At 36.9% G+C, this 18,245-nt stretch overlaps 1 protein-coding gene across 2 annotated transcripts in view; it reads right to left on the bottom strand.

Annotated features, from left to right (window-relative positions):
* The window catches only part of LOC118853030 (malate synthase, glyoxysomal-like), a 54,039-nt gene extending 42,496 nt beyond the window's left edge, over positions 1-11,543 (bottom strand). The window contains exons 1-4 of one of the 2 annotated variants that reach the window (XM_036762842.1): positions 11,455-11,529; positions 4,542-4,698; positions 2,386-2,514; positions 342-560 (exon numbers count right to left, since the gene is read on the bottom strand). In XM_036762842.1, the coding sequence (XP_036618737.1) occupies positions 342-560; positions 2,386-2,514; positions 4,542-4,649 (456 nt within the window). In that variant the 5' untranslated portion in view covers positions 4,650-4,698; positions 11,455-11,529. Of the gene's footprint in view, positions 1-341; positions 561-2,385; positions 2,515-4,541; positions 4,699-11,454 lie in introns of both variants that reach the window. The other variant, XM_036762843.1, reaches the window with a different exon arrangement.
* Between the last annotated feature and the right edge of the window lie 6,702 nt (positions 11,544-18,245).

The following is an 18,245-nucleotide window of genomic DNA, read 5'->3' as shown; positions in this document are numbered from 1 at the left end:
TGTAAAATGTAACAGAGCCACAGCTTTAGAAAAGAACTACCTTTAGTTTTAAAAAAAAAATTAACAATGAGAATGCTACATACTTTATATACTTCTAGGAAACAAAGTTAACAGTGGAAAGTAAAACCGCTCCAGACCAGGTATTTTTAATTTATTCAAATAATGATTAAAAAAACCACATACTCAACCATTAGTAATACATCACCATAATTCCCATCAGCAATTTTCTGCTGAATATATAACTGCGATAATACAGGACAGGTAACATAAACTTAACTCTACCTACGTTATATAATGCTATGCTCCAATGGCCTGAAAGCCCCCACATAATACCACTGTACCTGAATGCCCTGAGCAGTGGATCCTAAGGCACTGAGGAATCGCTCAATTTGGTGAGGTGCAGTGTCACCAATATCCACTTGCCGGTTTTGCAGTCTCCTAGGAACTGGCAACACTTTCCAGGTTTTGTCCTTGCGAACGTGGGAAGTATGAGGGGAAAAATCTGGGAGGCCACTGGTTAGGTCCAATTGAACTTTTCGAGCAATTCGCTGTTGCAAGATCTGTCCAACATAAATATCTTTTTAGTAATTTCCAAATACATTTAAACAACATTAATTAAGCTAGTATTTGGTTTTTAAAACACAGAGAGTAGAGAGAGGAAAAAAATACTCCCTTTATAAAGCCTCAACCTACATCACAGTCCTATCTGGGCTAGTTCTTAAGTTTCAGTTAAGTTTCAGGGCAGTTGGTGATTCTTAAGCTTATAGGTTTTATCCTGAAAATTCTGTCTTGGTTTATTCTTCCCTCTTTCTTCTCCCTGTATTTCCCCACCCCCTACACCTCCGCCTTATTTGTAAGGCAAAGAAAGAATTTTTATTTCACTTTTTTTTGGAAGAAATTGACTCTTTTTTCTCTCTAAGAGGCAGACTCTGGACTTCAAAAAATTATTTGGAAGGAAGCAATTGTGACATGCTAAAAAAGAGTTTTAAAATGACTGCTTTAGTGTTATTTTTGTGTATTTCTAGTTGTCAATTTTTCTGGTATTGTAGAAAAAGAAATGAAATAAACTTCTTTCTTCCTTCCCATGAAGGGAAATAACTTTGAAAAAATTACTTGCCACTTTGATATTAAAATGCTTATTAAATTTATTTGAAAAAAGTGTCAAGTTTTAATTAAGGATACAAAAACTTAAAATACTTCTGTTTTCTATATCAAATCTAAACTTGTGGAAACTACTTTGAAAGTGGAAAAAAAATTGATTTCTAGGAACAATTTTTCTAAAACCTGGGAAGATCTGATTCAAATGCTTAAAAAACAAGACTTTGTTAACTGAAAAAAATTAAATTAAAATATAAAAAACAAAAGATGATAGAGTCATACATTTAGAGTTGGAAGGTAAGTTATCTAGTCCAACTTCCTTGTTTTACAGACAAAGAAGCTGAGGCTCAAAGGACGATGGTAATATATTTTAATATTCAAATTAATCAATTCCTTACCAGAGATTATTATAAAATGGATAGACCAACATTTCCACAAAGTAATAGGTACCTATTTTTGAAACTGCTCATAAGTGTCTCACAAAGACTGAAATTAAAAAATGGGATCACTAAAGACACTGTGCAATTTCCAAAATGAAATATGGCCCAGTCCCCTCCAATCCTGGGCCTACTTCACTGGGCCATCATTAGCACCTGTACAAGATATGCCTATCAACAGACCAACCTCATGAGCGCATTCTGTCTAGTTTTATAGCATCGTCTGAGCAATATAGATTTTTCATGTGTTTTGTTTTTTCTAGAATAGACAATTAAATGAAATTCTTTTACCTTGCTGGATGTTTCATGGAGTCAGCATCGTAATGTTCTGGGGGTCAATGCAATTAGCAAAATGTCATCTAGGAACAGGAGCATTTGAATAACCTCACTGTCAACAGAGAATCCAGCCCATCTTTGGACTTCACACAAGATACTGGTTTTTGCCTGTTTAAAACCTCACCTGATGTAAGTACCTAGTGAACTGGTGAACTTTTATCCCACTAGCCACATTTACCTTGAAGTTTTATATAATTCTGATGTGCATGTAAGAGAGACCCCTTCTCAAAGATAAGCTTTCAGGGAAATACTCTGCTCTAATGAAACAAATGCTTTCTTAAAATCCATTTACAAGAAACACAACACTTCTCTACACTCCTGAGTCATTTCTTGGCTGTAGGGCTATGGAACTGCTTCCTGCTTCATGGAATGTACAGCTGCTGCCAACCTCATCCCTAAAACGCAGCTCATTCCTCCTGCCAAGAGGACCAGAACACTGCTGTTGTTCAGGCTCTACCATCTGTATTTTCAAATCACAGTCAATCAAAGCAAATTTAAATTGGTGCCAAACAACCTTATCCACATCCAGATCAAAAGTTAAGACCAATTCAGCTAGAAACCGAACAGCATCTTGGGTTAGGAGGGTGTTATACTCATGTTCCAAACCAGGAGGAGGGAGTGCCAAGTCCACAGCTGCCACCATCTGAAACACAGAACATCAGCTAGTTCCACAGAGACAAATTAAAGAGACAAATCCAGAACAAAAAGTGAATTACAGTAGTAGTAGTAGAAATACTCCATAAGCAAGTCAAAATCAGATTCCAAATCTTTCCTCATTCCAAATCTTTCCCCAAAAGCAGAACATGCTAAATTTTAATTTTTTAAAAAAGGTCATGTGTCACATCACATTTCTTGTTTGTCTCATCTATATTGTCCCACAAGATTCAGATGTAATTTCATGGACAGAGACCATGCATTTTGCTTTAAATCACATGCAATGCCTAACATGTAATTTGGAGTGTTCACAAAATACTTGATGATAATAGACTGATGGAATGTGGACACAAACACCATTAGAAAAATAAATTCTTTAATTTTAAAAGTGTATACACATCTCCTATGCCCTGCAGATCATCATCATTTTTGGACCAGACCAATGATTTCATCAGGGAAGTGAGTTTCCCACGAGGAACTTTTTTTTCCCCTAATTCTTCCCCTGCCCCAATTTATTTATTTTAGTTTTCAACATTCACTTCCACAAGATTTTGAGTTCCAAATTTTCTCCCCATCTCTCCTCTCCCCCCCACCCTATGACAGAGAGCATTCTGATTACCCCTTCCCCCAATCTGCCCTCCCTTCTATCACCTCCCCCCCTACCTTCTCTTATCCTCTTCCCCTTCTATTTTCTTGGAGGCTAAGATAGATTTCTATACCCCATTGCCTGTGCATGTTATTTTCCAGTTGCATGTAAAAACAATTTTTAACATTCATTTTTTAAAACTGAGTTCCAAATTCCCTCCTTTCCTCTGTCCCTCCCCCACCCACCCTCATTGAGAAGGCAAGCAATTCAATATAGATTGTACATGTGTAATCATGCAAAACACTTCCACAATAGTCATATTGTGAAAGACTAATTATATTTCCCTCCATCCTACTCTGCCCTCCCCGTTTATTCTATTCTCTCCTTTCACTCTGTCCCTCCTCGAAAGTGTTTGCTTCTGATCACCCCCTCCCCCAATCTGCCCTCCCTTCTATTACCCCACCTTATCTTATCCCCTTCCCTTCTACTTTCCTGTAGGGTAAGATAGATTTCCATACCCAATTGAGTGTGTATGTTATTCTCTCCTTAAGCCAAATCCAATGAGAGTAAGGTTCACTCATTCCCTCTCACTTCCCCCCTTTTCCCCTCTGCAGTAAAAGCTTTTTCTTGCCTCTTTCATATGAGATAATTCACCCAATTATACTTCTCCCTTTCTCCTTCTCCCAGTACATTCCTCTCTCACCCCTTAATTTTATTTTTTAGATATCATCCCTTCATATTCAACTCACCCTGTGCCCTCTGTCTATATATATTCCCTCCAACTACCCTAATGAGAAAGGTCTCATGAGTTACAAGTATCACCTTTCCATGTAGGAATGTAAACAGTTCAACTTTAATAAGTCCCTTATGATTTCTCTTTCCTGTTTACCTTTTCATGCTTCTCTTGAGTCTTATATTTGAAAGTTAAAGTTTCAATTCAGCTCTAGCTTCTCAAGAATGCATTAAATTCCTCTATCTCATTGAATGTCAATTTTCCCCTTGTGGATCACATTCATTTTTGCTGGGTAGGTGATTTTTTATTTTAATCCGAGCTCCTTTGACCTCTAGAATATCACATTCCAAGCCCTCCAATGCCTTAATGCAGAAGCTACTAAATCTTATGTTATCCTGATTGTGTTTTCACAATACTTGAATTGTTTCTTTCTGGCTGCTTGAGGAACTTCTTTTACTAATGAATATCTGTATATTCTCTAAAACACTAAAACTAAAGGAGTTTTTAACCTTTCTCTGTGTGTGTGTCATGGACCCCTTTGAAAGCCTGGTGAAACCTTTGGACCCCTTCTCAGAATAACATTTTTGAATGTATAAAATAACATGCAGAGGATTAAAAAAGAAATCCAATCATGGAATCAAAACTACTTTTTAAAAAAAAATGAACAAGTTCATGGCTAGTTTTAGAGAATTGTTACCTGGAAGCAATTGAGAGTTAAGCGTCTCGCACTTAGCCAGAAGAGACAGAACTTCTGATAGATTTTGAACCCAGATTTTCCTGACTCTAGGGCTAATACTCTCTCCATTGCACTACCCTGCCTCACTGATGATCATACTGGTACAAATTAAGTAGAACTGGAAAAAAGAAGAGAAAAAGGAAATATGGAGGTAATGTCAGGCCCTAAAAATTCAGCTAGACAACATTGCCATTTGATGCTGTTTTATATCTTAAGGTTACACCACAGAAAATAAAGTCAACAAGTATTTATTAAGCCCTTACTATGTGCAAGGTATTGTGCTAAAGAGTCTGCTAAGCTTCTTAAACATAACACTTCGAGAATATGAAAGACAAAAGCAACCTAATTATACAGCCTGAAAGACATGGACATTTCCATCTAGAGAACAAACATATTGACTAACAGTGAAGTCACTCCTCTAGACAGTCAAGTAAATTGGTCAAAGAAACAAAATTCTTTTAATGTGACAATCTCTGAAGTGACTACAAATATGTCTGGGTCTGATCTTAGGAGAGTCGCAGAATCTGAGAACTGGAAGGGACCTCAGAGACTGCCTAATCCAGCTCCTGAGTGAACAAGAGTCTCTTCTACAATACACTCTGTAAGTGGTCGTCCCCTTTGCTTGAACACTTGTAGTGGGAGTGAAGGGGCAGCTGAAATCCAGCCTGATCTCCACAACTTCCTATAATCCTCAACACTGTACCCTTCTTTCATCTTCATCTCAAGACCTACATCATCTACAAAACCTATTTGAGGACATTTCAACCTAGTCCTCTCCCCAACTCCACTCTTATTCATATTACTCACTTGGCACATAAGTTCAATTCAATAAGCATTTATGAAGTGCCTACTGTCTGCCAAACACTGTATTAAGTTCTAAGGACACAGAAACAGAAACGACACAGTCCCTGACCTCAAGGAGGTCATGTTGTACTTGGGGAAAACCATATTGTACACTGATTATTAAATAAAGGGCAAGAGATCTGTGAGAACTAGAGTGTGAGCAGGTGGCCAGCTGTGGTTTTGCCCAGTGGGTGATATGGTATAGACTATTCCCTAAAGAGACCAAGGACATGAAGGTCTGTAGTCCAAAGCTGTGAGCTGCCCTAGGCACACAGGGTCTCTGTACTTAGATGCCTTCTCATTAGATGTTTGTGGGTGCCCAGTCTCTGACTCTTTATCCCATACTGTACACATTGGTGGCTCAGATTTATGGTTGGACTATTATGTTTTGATTATTCCTGCTTTTGCCTTCTACTGAGTGTTATGTTATAATTATTCCTGCTTTTGTCTCATAGTAGCTAAATGTTATGATTATTCTTGTTTTTATCATATTGTTTTATAAATGTTTCATGCAAATGTTAAGAATAACCACAAAAGAAAAAAATCAAAAGCAAATGTTACAAAATTATAAGGAATAAGCATGGTTCAAAGAAGAGATGGGAGAAGACCCTTCCACCCCACACCTTGGCGGAGGTGGGAGGTCTACGAGTGTTGCACATTGCACATATTTACAGGTTTAAAAAAAAGGTATTGATTAGTTATGCTGATTTTTCCTCTACTTTTTTTGTCCTAAAAAATGCTATTTGTTACATGAGCTGGCTTTCTGGGAGGGGAAAAGATATTGAGGAAAACTGATGATATTAAAAAACAAAGACGAATAAATTTTTTAAAAAAGAATCAATGGTGTTAAGAGATTATGTATGGGCTGACATGCATAAAACATATTTTTGATGGGGCCAATGTGGAAAATTTTTTTACTATTAATATTTGTTAAAAAGAGAATACTTGGGGAGGATGGGGGAAAGATGAAAAAGAGGAAAAAAAATTTAAAAAGTCAGTGAGGGGGCAGCTAAGTGGTGCAGTGGATAGAGCACTAGCCCTAGAGTTAAGAGGACCTGAGTTCAAATCCAACCTTAGACATTTACTAGCTGTGTGACCCTGGGGCAAGCCCCTTAACTCTGATTGCCTAAGAAAAAGAAAAAAATCAATGATGACATTGTGTTTGCTTTATGTAAATCAGAAACATAATTGTGGGAATTTAGAAGTAACAGTTTTAACTACAGTGTTAAGTGTGTACTCTTCCAACCACACTTACATTGAAGACCCTAAATGTTGAGTACTAGCCTCATGGTAACTCCTCTGGGTAACCCCACTGACCTGCCAAAGTAGGTACAGTGAGGTGAGCAAAACAGCCTCAGCCCAGAAAGAGAGGGAGCCTGGGGAAGGTTGGAGGTCAGTGCCACAACCATGTTGCAGGTACAAAGTAGACACAAAGTAATGTGGAGGGTACTGCTAATATTAGGGGAAATTATTAAATACTTACTGTATGACAGATAGTATGCCAGATGGTAAGGACATAAAGACAAAAACACATTCCCTGACCCTACGGAGCTCACATTTTGTGGGGAACGCAAAATGTAAATAACTAGGTACATACAAGATATAGAAAAAGTAATCGTAGAGAAGCAGGCACTACTAGAAAGTGAAGGGACTGGGAGAAGCCTGCAGAAGGGATTTGAGCTGAGTCTTGAAGGAAGTCAGAGAAAATAAGAGGAAGAGGTTAGGAGAGAAAGCATTCAGGTATTGGGGACAGCCAATATAAAGAAATGGGATAAGAGATGGAAGTATCATGTGTGAGGCATAACAAGTAGGCCAATGTTGATATAACAAAGAGAATAGATGCATTTTCTTCATTATAAGAGGAAGAATATGGGCTGGATGTAAATTCCTTATTGCCATGTTTTAATGGTGATCCTTTGTTCACTACCCTCCAAGTCACAGTGGAATTTCTGTTTCTTGGCCTTCTTGAATAATTTTTTCCCTTTAGTGGGAATTGGGGACCACTGATAACTTTTTTTTTTGCTTTGAAAATGATTTTTAATTGATATATTTTTTATTTACATCACCTACATTTCCCCCATCATCCATGGTAACTCTCGTCACTCAACTACCCTGCCCAACTCTACATGTGTTTTCTTATGTTTCTTCTTGGGGCCAATCTTAACTTCTTGTCTTTTTTCAAAATAGTCCCTGCCCAATGTTTCAGAATCAATCCACATTCAAGAGTTTGGATGCCAGGTCCAGATCCCTTTTTAGGTGATCAAGCTATGTAAATATTAAAAGCACTATCATTGCACCTGTGAGAAAGGAGAACCTGTGAGAACCTCACTGTCACTCCATAGCCATAACTACCAACCTAGTGTAGCAGAGGTAATCAGGGGAACCCCTTATTTGCTTGACTGGGGCACTTCCCATGGGCCTGGACACAGGTTCCTTGATGAGGCACCTGACCCTCGCTTGGATGTCACAGGCGAGGCTTGATTGTTCCCTGATGACTAGGGTTGCTCTTTAATCTTAACTGGTGGTGACTGGCTGAATGGGAAGTGAGAGAGAAATGGACGCCAAGTGGAGAGATCTTGCCCCCTCAGGGGAAGATAGAGCTGTAGAAACTGGCTTTCGACCTTTATACTTTGGGAATTGTTTACCCTCTCCAGTGGACTTCCAGAAAGTGGTAGGGAAAAATCTGGGAGAAGAGATTTCCTGCAGTGATAATGGTCACATACTACACAAGTACTACTGGATATATGCCCTGCCTCCAAAATTAGATTTTAAGGTCCTTGAGGAAAGGAAATAGGTCCCATGTCTTATGACTTTAATCCCTAACACTTTCTGGACTACCAGTTAAATTATGCTGATTACTGATTAAGTATGATTCTATCTAGTGGCACTTGGCATTGATGTTATATCTACTGCATTTAATGTTAAAATGGATTTAATGTAAAAGATATTGTGGGATAATTATCCATGATTTAAGGATAATTGTGTCCATTATATTATGTGTGGATGTTATTATAGTGTACATTTCAGATGTTAAGTGTAAGTCCAAGTAATTTTCCCACCTTTCCTTCTAAGCAAAAATTAACTGGAAAAATTAATGAAAGATTTTATTACTACTCTCTCTTTCTTTTCAAGTATGTGGAAATCCTGCTGTATTATATAAAAGCCAATGTATATTTCTCCCTGTTTTATACAAAGATATTAATTGCAGTAATTGACACAGAGAGTCAGAATTATCCAGAAATTCTCGTTTTAGCTCACTGAATTGTTCTGCCTATCCACTAGACAGAATTTTAAAAGACACTTCTTGAATTTACCCAACTTAAAATGTCTTCAAAGCAATCAACCTATTCTTAACATGAGGCTCAAATCTTGCATGTTTTATAAAATCTTACCATCTGCCTGCCAAACAAAAATTAACATTAACAAACAAGTGCTAGCTCACATCGGCATAAATTAAATTCACATAAACTTTTTTATGTTTTATATTTTTTACATTACTGATATTTCCAAAAACCCTGTTCCTTTTCTCTGCCCACAGAACCCTCCCTCATAACAGAAACAATTAGACATAACTGATGTCAGTTTGTTATGTTCGGCAGCATGTGCAACATTCTGTATCCATAGCCCATATCACTGCTCTATTGAGAAGAGGGAAATACAAGTTTCATCAGTCCTCTGGAATCAGGTGTTTATTAGATGAAAATTATTTTACATTATTGTGGTTATTGTAGATATAGTTTTCTTGGTGCTGCTTTTGCTGTTTAGTATCAGTCTGTACAGATATTCCCAAGATCCTCTGAATTCCTTTATTTGCTTTTTTCCCATTTTATTGATGCCTTTTATTTGAACATCAAAGTTATTCCCAGAATCAGTATCTCTCCCATCCCCCACATGCAATAATCTTTCCCTTGTAACAAATTTTTTAAAAGATAGCAGCTGTTAAATAAAACCACGTCAGCCTGTAGAAAATTCTGCACTCCCACTCCTATCACTTCTACAGTGAAATGAGGAAGGTGAATTTCTTCCTCTATTCTTTCTGGCCAAAACCAGTCATTACCTATATGTAGCATTTGGTCATTTTAGTGTTTTTATGTAATTATCATGTATAGTTTTTATGTATTATGTATATCGTTTTCCTGGTTCTGCTTATTTTACTCTGAATCAGTTCAAACAAGTCTTCCCATCTTTCTCTGAATTCCTGATATTCATCATTTCTTAAATTATATTCACATACCATAATTTGCTCAGTGATTCCCCAATCATTGAGCACTTAGTTTACAGTTCCTTGCTACCATAAAAAGCTCTGTTGTGAATACTTTGGTATATATTGTATTTTGTTTGTCTTTTACTTCCTTGAGACATATGTTCAGTAGTGATAATGCTAGCACAAAGAGTATTAACAATCTACTCACTTTTCTCACATAATCCCTAATTATTTTCTAGAATGGTTAGATCATTTCATAGCTCCATCACAACTCACTAATGTACCCATCTTCTCATAGTCCCATCAGCATTTAGGACTCATTGCTGTCTTTTCTCATCTTTGCCAATTTAATGGTTGTAAAATGAAACTTGTTTATTTTGATCTGCATTTCTTTTATTATTACCAATTTGCAACATTTTCCTAGATGGTTGTTGATAGTGTTTCATGAAAACTATTTGTTGCCAGGTGTGTAATTCTTACTTTCACCACCTGTAATTCATACTTTTGGGGAGACTGAGGTTGGTGGATCTATTGAAATGGGGAGTGAACCTGTCTCAATGATGATGAGCCCTGCACTAGTAGTAGAGAGCAAGCTGCTGGCCTCAGGAGGGGTGCACTGGCTCAGGCTGGGAAGATAGCAGGTCACATTGGCCAAGCTAATTAGCAATGAGACTTCGTTTGTACTTCTAGCCTAGATAAGAGGAAAAGGAGGGAAAGGGGAAGGGGAAAGGGAAAAAGGAAGGAAAAGAAAAAGAAAACTATTTGTTCATAGCTTTGCCCCACCTCCTCAAGTCCCCTTCACTGAATGCCTCTCTTCCTTCAAGAAATAGCTCAAGCACCACTTTCTATATGAAACCTCTCCTGAGGCCTCCAATGACTCTCTCCCTAACTACCTTGTATTTATTTGCAATTATTGTCTTTATTTTGTACATACTCATATAATTATTTTGTCTCCCTCATTAGACTGTAAGTTCCTTAAGAGCAGAATGAAGTCAGCATTTTTTGCCAAGCCCTTCCACCACACCCCTCTACAACAACTTAAATAAGCTCACTGAACCAAATTCTGAGTGGGAAAACCAACAAGAAATCATAGTGAGTCATTTTTTCCAGCCTAGGGAAACTGGGGAAGATACAAAGAGAGATCTGTGGATACTGGGGTGGGAGCTGGCTGAGACCATGGTATGGTGGAAGCAGCACCAGTTTTGGGCTGTGGTGGTGGCAGCACTAGGAATAACACCCAGGGACAGTAAGAGGACTAAACACTTGGTCAGAAAGAGATCTCGGGGACCCCTGTGCTAGCACCGGGCACAGTACTGGCTGCCATTTGGCAGCTCTATTACCCATTACCTATAATTTTTAAAAGGGCAAAAAATGGCACTCTTTTTCTTAAATGCAGGAATCAAAATCAGATCAACTGATTCTATTATCAGTTCCTGGCATGGCCTGCTACTCACCAAAGGCATATTTTAGCTAAATTGTAACCTCGGCAATTTATATTTAGTTGTAGGAAGTATTAGAATGCAGTCTTTCTATCACAATTTAATTTCAAAATAATTTAATTATGGCAGTGCATAAAGCTCTTATATATTTAAAATGATAAACATTAAGACATTAATACAGATTAATTACAAAGACAAATTTATGAAAAAAAGGAGAAAATGTTTCTTCTAAAGATTTTTAAACAAGGTGTTAGTCACTTCAAACTGAAATGTGAAATAACAAAGTTAAAGCAAACTAATTCTGTTTTAATTTCTCAATAGAAGCATTTGTCCTACAAATGTCTAATTTCCTTGAGGAAAGTAAATTCAAAAGTCATGTTTTACTCACAGCCATTTCCAAAAATATTCACAAAGTGTAACTTGAGCCAACACCACAGTGTTCAAGTCTGAAAGGAAGATCTGAGTAGGAAAATTGTGCTAAATCACTAGAGTTTATCTTTCAATGTTTGCTTAACAGTGGTGCTGAGTCAAGACTTTGAACCTTCACTTTTTGGTAATTTTCCAAGTCCATTCTTTCACTTGTTTTTCTTTCCTTTTATAGAGTTTTCTTCTTCTAATTCTAGTAGTCCTTGTATAGTCTTTCAAGATCAACAACAATAAATTATAAAAAGAACTTGGGTGCAGAGTTCGGTGAATCATGATATTACTACTACTCACAGCAAACCTCTTAAAGGTTTGCAAAGTACTTTACAAATATTTCATTTGATCCTTACAACAACCTGGGGAGGTAGATTATACTATTATCCTTATTTGACAGATAAGGAAACTGAGACTATGAAGGGTTAAATGACTCGCCCAGACAGAATCATGCTACTAGTAAATAAGGCCACATCTGAACTCTGTACTCTAGGCCTAGCATTCTATTCACCACACCCCTTACCTGACTGATATTGATAATGACAATAAGTGGTCATGTTTCATTCTCTACCTTATTCACCTCTTTTATTTTTTCTTTTTGTGCCCATACAAATTACTTTGTATTTACTTTCTGGTGTACATGTTTTATTCTCTGCTTTACAATGTAAACTCCCCGAAGGCAGGGGCCATTTTGTTTTTGTCTCTGTATCACTAACACTTAGCACAGGACTTGGCATAATAAGTGCTTTAATAGATGCTTGTGGAACTGAATTTAATTTCTCTTTTCATTAATTCACTTTTGCTACTCTGGCCTTTTACTATGCACTAAGCTGGCAATACCATTACTAGCATTGATAGGTATTATTTCGTCTCCTTAGTAATCTGTTGGCTTTAGAAGGTTCCTAACCCCAGTTTTCTCTTCCTCTCTGGAACTAATTTTAAAAAATCCTAACTCCAATTCTATGATGTTGAAGTGGCTAGACGTAGCTACTGATAATGACAAATTTTCATGGGGGTCCATTGACATCCCTCCTCCAATATTCACCAGTAGAGCAAGGCAACTCCAACACAACATAATGGGAATCCAAAGCCACTTTTTAACAGACAACAAAATTACATTCTTAGCCATATTTCAAAGTATTGTTTTTATTTTTCATTTCCTATTTAACAAATTACATGAATTTTAACTATGACAAGTGTGTTTGATTTTATTGATATCTTTTTTACATAATCTCCATTTCCAAATATAAAGTTCCTTGCCCAACACCCTACAAGTCATCCCTTATAATAAAAGATAAAAGAGACTAAAAAAGCAGTTTAGTGAACACAACAAACACAGCAACTGAGTCATCTAATCTGTGCTACATGTCATACACAGAATTCCTGAACCTGTAGGGGGAGAGAGGTGAATTTTCTAAATTCTTCTCAAGTGACAAATTTAGGCATTATAATTGTAGAATGTTATGGTTTGGTTGTTCTTCCCACGGATATTGATATAGCAAATTCACTGTTATGAATGAGAAATAACTTGTGCTATGGTGGAAGCTCATTTCTAATCACAGCTTAGTCACTAAATAGCTTTTGTGATCATGCTTCAGTTTCCTCATTTGCAAAATTAGGGGGTTGGATTATATAATCTCCAAGGTCCCTTCCAATTCCATAAAAATTTCTCAAAGCACTTGCTATGATTAGCAACAAGACAGAAAAGCAGGTGAAAATGAACTGACAGAAAAATAAACAAAAAACTTACCAAACTATTTTTTTCTTTTCATCTACAGAGTAAGTTGAAATTAAATTTATAGATGCATCATAGTTCTGGTATCATGGGTCCACCAGAACCGTTTATACTTCTGAGGTAGGCCTGAGTTCCTTCACCACAAAAATGATTAGACTAGCAAGCAATGGTTGGTGATTTCTTATTTGATTGTTTCGGTCATGTCTATTTGTGACCCTACCTGAGTTTTTCTTGGTAGGGATACTGGAATGGTTTGCCATTTCCTTCTCCAGCTCATTTTACAGATGAGAAAACTGAAGCAAACAGGGTTAAGTGACCTGCCCAGGGTCCCACAGCTAGGAAGTGTTTGAGGCCAGATTTGAACTCAGGAAGATGAGTCTTCCTCACTCCAGGTCAGGCACTCTATCTACTGTGCCACCTACCTGTGGGTTGATTTAATGTCATATGGTTAAAAACAATAACGACCCAGTAACAAAAAACTCAACTTCAGTTATTTTGGAAATTTGTGTTACATCAAGGTAAAAATCTACAGGAGTCTTCACAACAGAGCCTAATCCACAGAAGCATAGTATTGCTGTTGAGAAAGTGATTGTATTTATTTAGCGTTGCTGTGCAGACTGACCTTGATCCAGGACATATGTTAATAAATAAGAGGAACAGCCTATTGGCATTAGAGCATTAGAGGGAGAAGAGGCTGCTGTACTGGTTCATTCCTGATCTTTCATCAGCTCATCATTGGAAACATGAGATGTAACATGCAGAGTGTAACACTTGTAAACTACTTCTTTTGATTAAAGATTTTTCACCACATGCCTTGAAATTTTGAATTATAATAAATTAACTTCCATAAATAAAAGGCACTAACATCTAGAACCAGATATGAGACAGATTCAGGTTCAATGCTAAAAACTATTTCCGTATTTATATTCAAAGATGCAATACCTTTGGAACTTAGAAATCATTAAACAAAAGGTAAAAACTTTGAAGAGGTGCTGAGACTACTACTATGACTGGCTGGCATTGTTCCAAATAGATTCCTTGTATCAAGAGAGACTGTCTGGTAGAAAAAGCACTGGATGTGGAGAAAGATCCGGGCCTAAACTATAAAATAGGGAAAATGATACTTGCGCTACTCACCTCCCAGGATTGTTGAAAGGAAAATGAAAAGTGATATATACATGTGAACTATCACTGCTCTATTATGGGGAGGTATGCCCCTTTCTTTTTATAAGAGTCCTGACTGTATGCATTTGTAATTTTTTATGATAAAATTCTGAACAAAAAGGAAGTTATGAATACAGTGAGAGCCATGTAAAGAGTCACACCTTTTTAACTTTTTCACTAATTTAAAATTTTTAATACCTCCATCAATTGAGAATCCAAAAGATTTAAGATTTTTAAAATGTCAAATAAATGCCACTGTATTTGTGACTTCCTTTTGGTTCAAAATTTTACTGTAAAATATCATAAACATATATTTACATATGTATTTCTTCCTAAGAAAGGGGAATATTGATGCTAACATGCTAAAACAGTAATGGCTTATATCTGTCTATATGTTGATTTGTACATTCCTCAATTCCATGAGGTAGGCAGTGCAAAAAAAACCTTTTAAATCTTCATGTATTAAATAAGCTGGTAAACAAGTTTTATTAAGGAGAAAATCAACCCTAAAGCATATTTTCAAAATGTCCCCCAAAAGGACTGATTTCACAACAGTTATGAACTTTCAAGTTCTTAAAGTTGGAAATTTTTGACATAAGGGAAGAGTCAAACTGGCACTAGAAGTCTTGTTTTGTACAAGACCATGCATTTGGAAGGCAGCATGGTATTACAGAAAAACGACTGCATATGGAATCAGGAAACCTGGGTTTCAATATTGGCTCTGCAAACTTACTACTTGGGTAAGTCTTTGGACCTTAGTTTTCTCATCTCAAAAGTGAACAGACTGGACTGAGGTGGCATCTCAAAGTTGTTTTAATTTCCATTTATCTTATTAGAGAATTTGAACAATTTTTAAGTGATTATTTACACATTGTGTTTCCTCTTCCAAAAATTGTTTGTTCTTACAGAATCACAAAATTACAGCTTATCCATTGACCATGTCCACTGGGGAGACAGTATATTGCTCCTTTAAATGTTCATCAGTTCCTTATATGAATGTATATTAGATTTGTATATGATCTATTAACTACAAATATTTTTACTTTGGTTTTGGCCCATTGTCATGGTAGTGTAAATATGAAGATCCTTCCCACCCATTAATAGGTCCATGTGACCTACTTACATCATAGGAAGCCTAAGTTACATGAGGTGGAAGGAGCTTGCTGTATAAGAAAGAGGAACAGGAAAGGATGGAACAGGAAATGCTGACAGCAGTGACAGCTGAGGGAGAAAGCAGATGCAGTCATGCTAGCTGTGCTGTGAATATGTTTGTGGGAAAGCCCCAGTGGGGGGGAAGGGGGGAGCGCCACGGAAGGTTATGGGATGGCGAGGCTCCATGCTGTGTTTTAAGTTCCTTGCTGTTATGATAAAGTGGGCTTACTGGTTTGGGGAGTTGGTTGCTGCTAAGATGGAGTGGACTTACTGGTTATGTAATTTGGTCCTCTGGTGTCTGAATAAATGTTTTACTCCTTCTACCTTCAAAATATGAGAGTCTCTCATATTTTGCGATACAGAACCACCTAGGCATATTCACAGTTATCATCAATGTTGTATTTATTGCCTTGCTGATACACCCACTAATCCTAATACTGTGTTTAAACTCTTGAGGCAGTTAATACAAGCAAGAAAAGACCCATATCATTTAAAAATTCATAGTAGCACTATTTGTAACAGTAAAAAGATGGAACTAAAGTATGCTACAATGAGTCTCGGATAGCTGAACAAGGTACAGTATGTGAATTTAATGGAATATTATTGCACTGAAAGGAAGCAGTATCTTCACCAAGAAAACTCCAACTGGGATCATAGACAGTCGGACATGACTGAAACAACTGAACAACACCAACAGGTCTAGCCATGTCACCCCCTACACAGAAATAGTCAAAGGTTTCCAACTCTAGGATTCAGTACAAACTCCTCTGTTGGGAATTTAAAGCACTTCAAAATTACTGGGTTTTAAAAATTCTCTATCTTAGATAGGCATCCATTCTCTCAAATTCCTGAACTTATCACATAGATAAATGCATATATAATAATCTCTTACAATTTAAATTTTTCTTTTTATTCACTGTGATTCCTCTCTTATTTTGGTAATTTTTGTTTTTAGTAAATTTAGTGTTTATAATTTTAATAGTATTTTTAAAAACAGCTCTTGATTTCATTTATTCTTTGCTATCCATTTTGTTAATTCTGTGATTTTAATAATTTCCATTCTTCTACTTTCTTTTGATGTTAAAAATGTTTGGTATTAAAAATTATCTCTAACTACATCCCAAGGATTTTGATATCTGTATTGTCGCTAAATGTAAGGTAATTTATTAGTGTTTTTTTTTTTTTAGAGAAATGAGGCCTTTATCAGAGAAACTTGCTAAAAAAATTTTTTTCACATTTACCAATACTATTTCCCTCCATCCCATTCCCCCTACCCCCATTTACCCTTACTCCTTTTTATTATATTTTCTCTCTCCTTACACCCTGTCCCTCCTCAAAAGTGTTTTGCTTCTGTACCCATCCCTCCAATCTGCCCCTCTCTTCTATCACCTGCTCTCTCCCCGCTCCCCCACCTTCTCTTCTCCTCTTCTTCTATTTTCCTGTAGGCTAAGATTTCTATACCCCATTGCCTATGTATTTCCCAGTTACATGTAAAAACAATTTTTAACATTCATTTTTAAAACTTTGAGTTCCAAATTCTCTCCCTTCCTCCCTCCCCACCCACCCTCATTGAGAAGGCAAGCCATTCAATATAGGTTATACATGTGTAGTCATGCAAAACACTTCCATAATGGTCATGCTGTAAAAGACAAACTATATTTCCCTCCATTCTATCCTGCCCACCCCCTTCTCCTATTTACTCTATTCTCTTTTCACCCTGTTCCTCCTCAAAAGTGTTTGCTTCTGATTACCCCCTCCCCCAATCTGACCTCCCTTCTATTACCCCACCCTATCTTATCATCTCCCACCCCCCACTTTCCTGTAGGGTAAGATGGATTTCCATACCCAATTGAGTGTGTATGTTATTACCTCCTTAAGCCAAATCCAATGAGTAAGGTTCACTCACTCTCACCCCCTCTCCTCTCTTGCCCTCCACAGGGAAGGCTTTTTCTTGCCCCTTTTACGTGAGATAATTTACCCAATTCTACCTCTCCTTTTCTCCTTCTCCCAGTTCGCTCCTCTCTCACCTCTTAATTTTATTTTTTAGATATCATCCCTTCATATTTAACTCACCTTGTGCCCTCTGTCTATATATATATATACACACACATATATATACATACACATACATACATACGTATATATGTGTATGTATGTATGCATGTATGTATATATGTGTGTATATATATACTGCCTCCAACTACCTTAATACTGAGGTCTCACGAGTTAGAAATATCATCTTTCCATGTAGGAATGTAAACAGTTCATCTTTAATAAGTCCCTTATGATTTCTCTTTTCTGTTTACTTTTTTGTGCTTCTCTTGAATCTTGTATATGAAAGTCAAAATTTCTATTTAGCTCTGGTATTTTCTCAAAAATGCATTAAACTCCTCTACCTCATTGAATGTCAATTTTTTCCCCTTGTGGATCACACTCAGTTTTGCTGGGTAGGTGATTCTTGGTTTTAATCCTAGCTCCTCTAACCTCTAGAATATCACATTCCAATCTCCAATCTCTTAATGTAGAAGCTGCTCAATCTTGTGTTATTCTGATAGCGTTTCCACAATACTTGAATTGTTTCTTTCTGGCTGCTAGCAATATTTTCTCCTCGACTTAGAAACTCTAGAATTTGGCTATAATATTCCTGGGAGTTTTCATTTTGGGACCTCTTTCAAGGGGTGATCGGTGGATTCTTTAAATTTCTATTTTAC

The sequence above is a fragment of the Trichosurus vulpecula genome, chromosome 6 (assembly GCF_011100635.1).
Source record: "Trichosurus vulpecula isolate mTriVul1 chromosome 6, mTriVul1.pri, whole genome shotgun sequence".
NCBI lineage: Eukaryota > Metazoa > Chordata > Mammalia > Diprotodontia > Phalangeridae > Trichosurus > Trichosurus vulpecula.
Note: the sequence above shows the minus strand (reverse complement) of the source record. Positions and strands in the feature narration are given on the sequence as shown.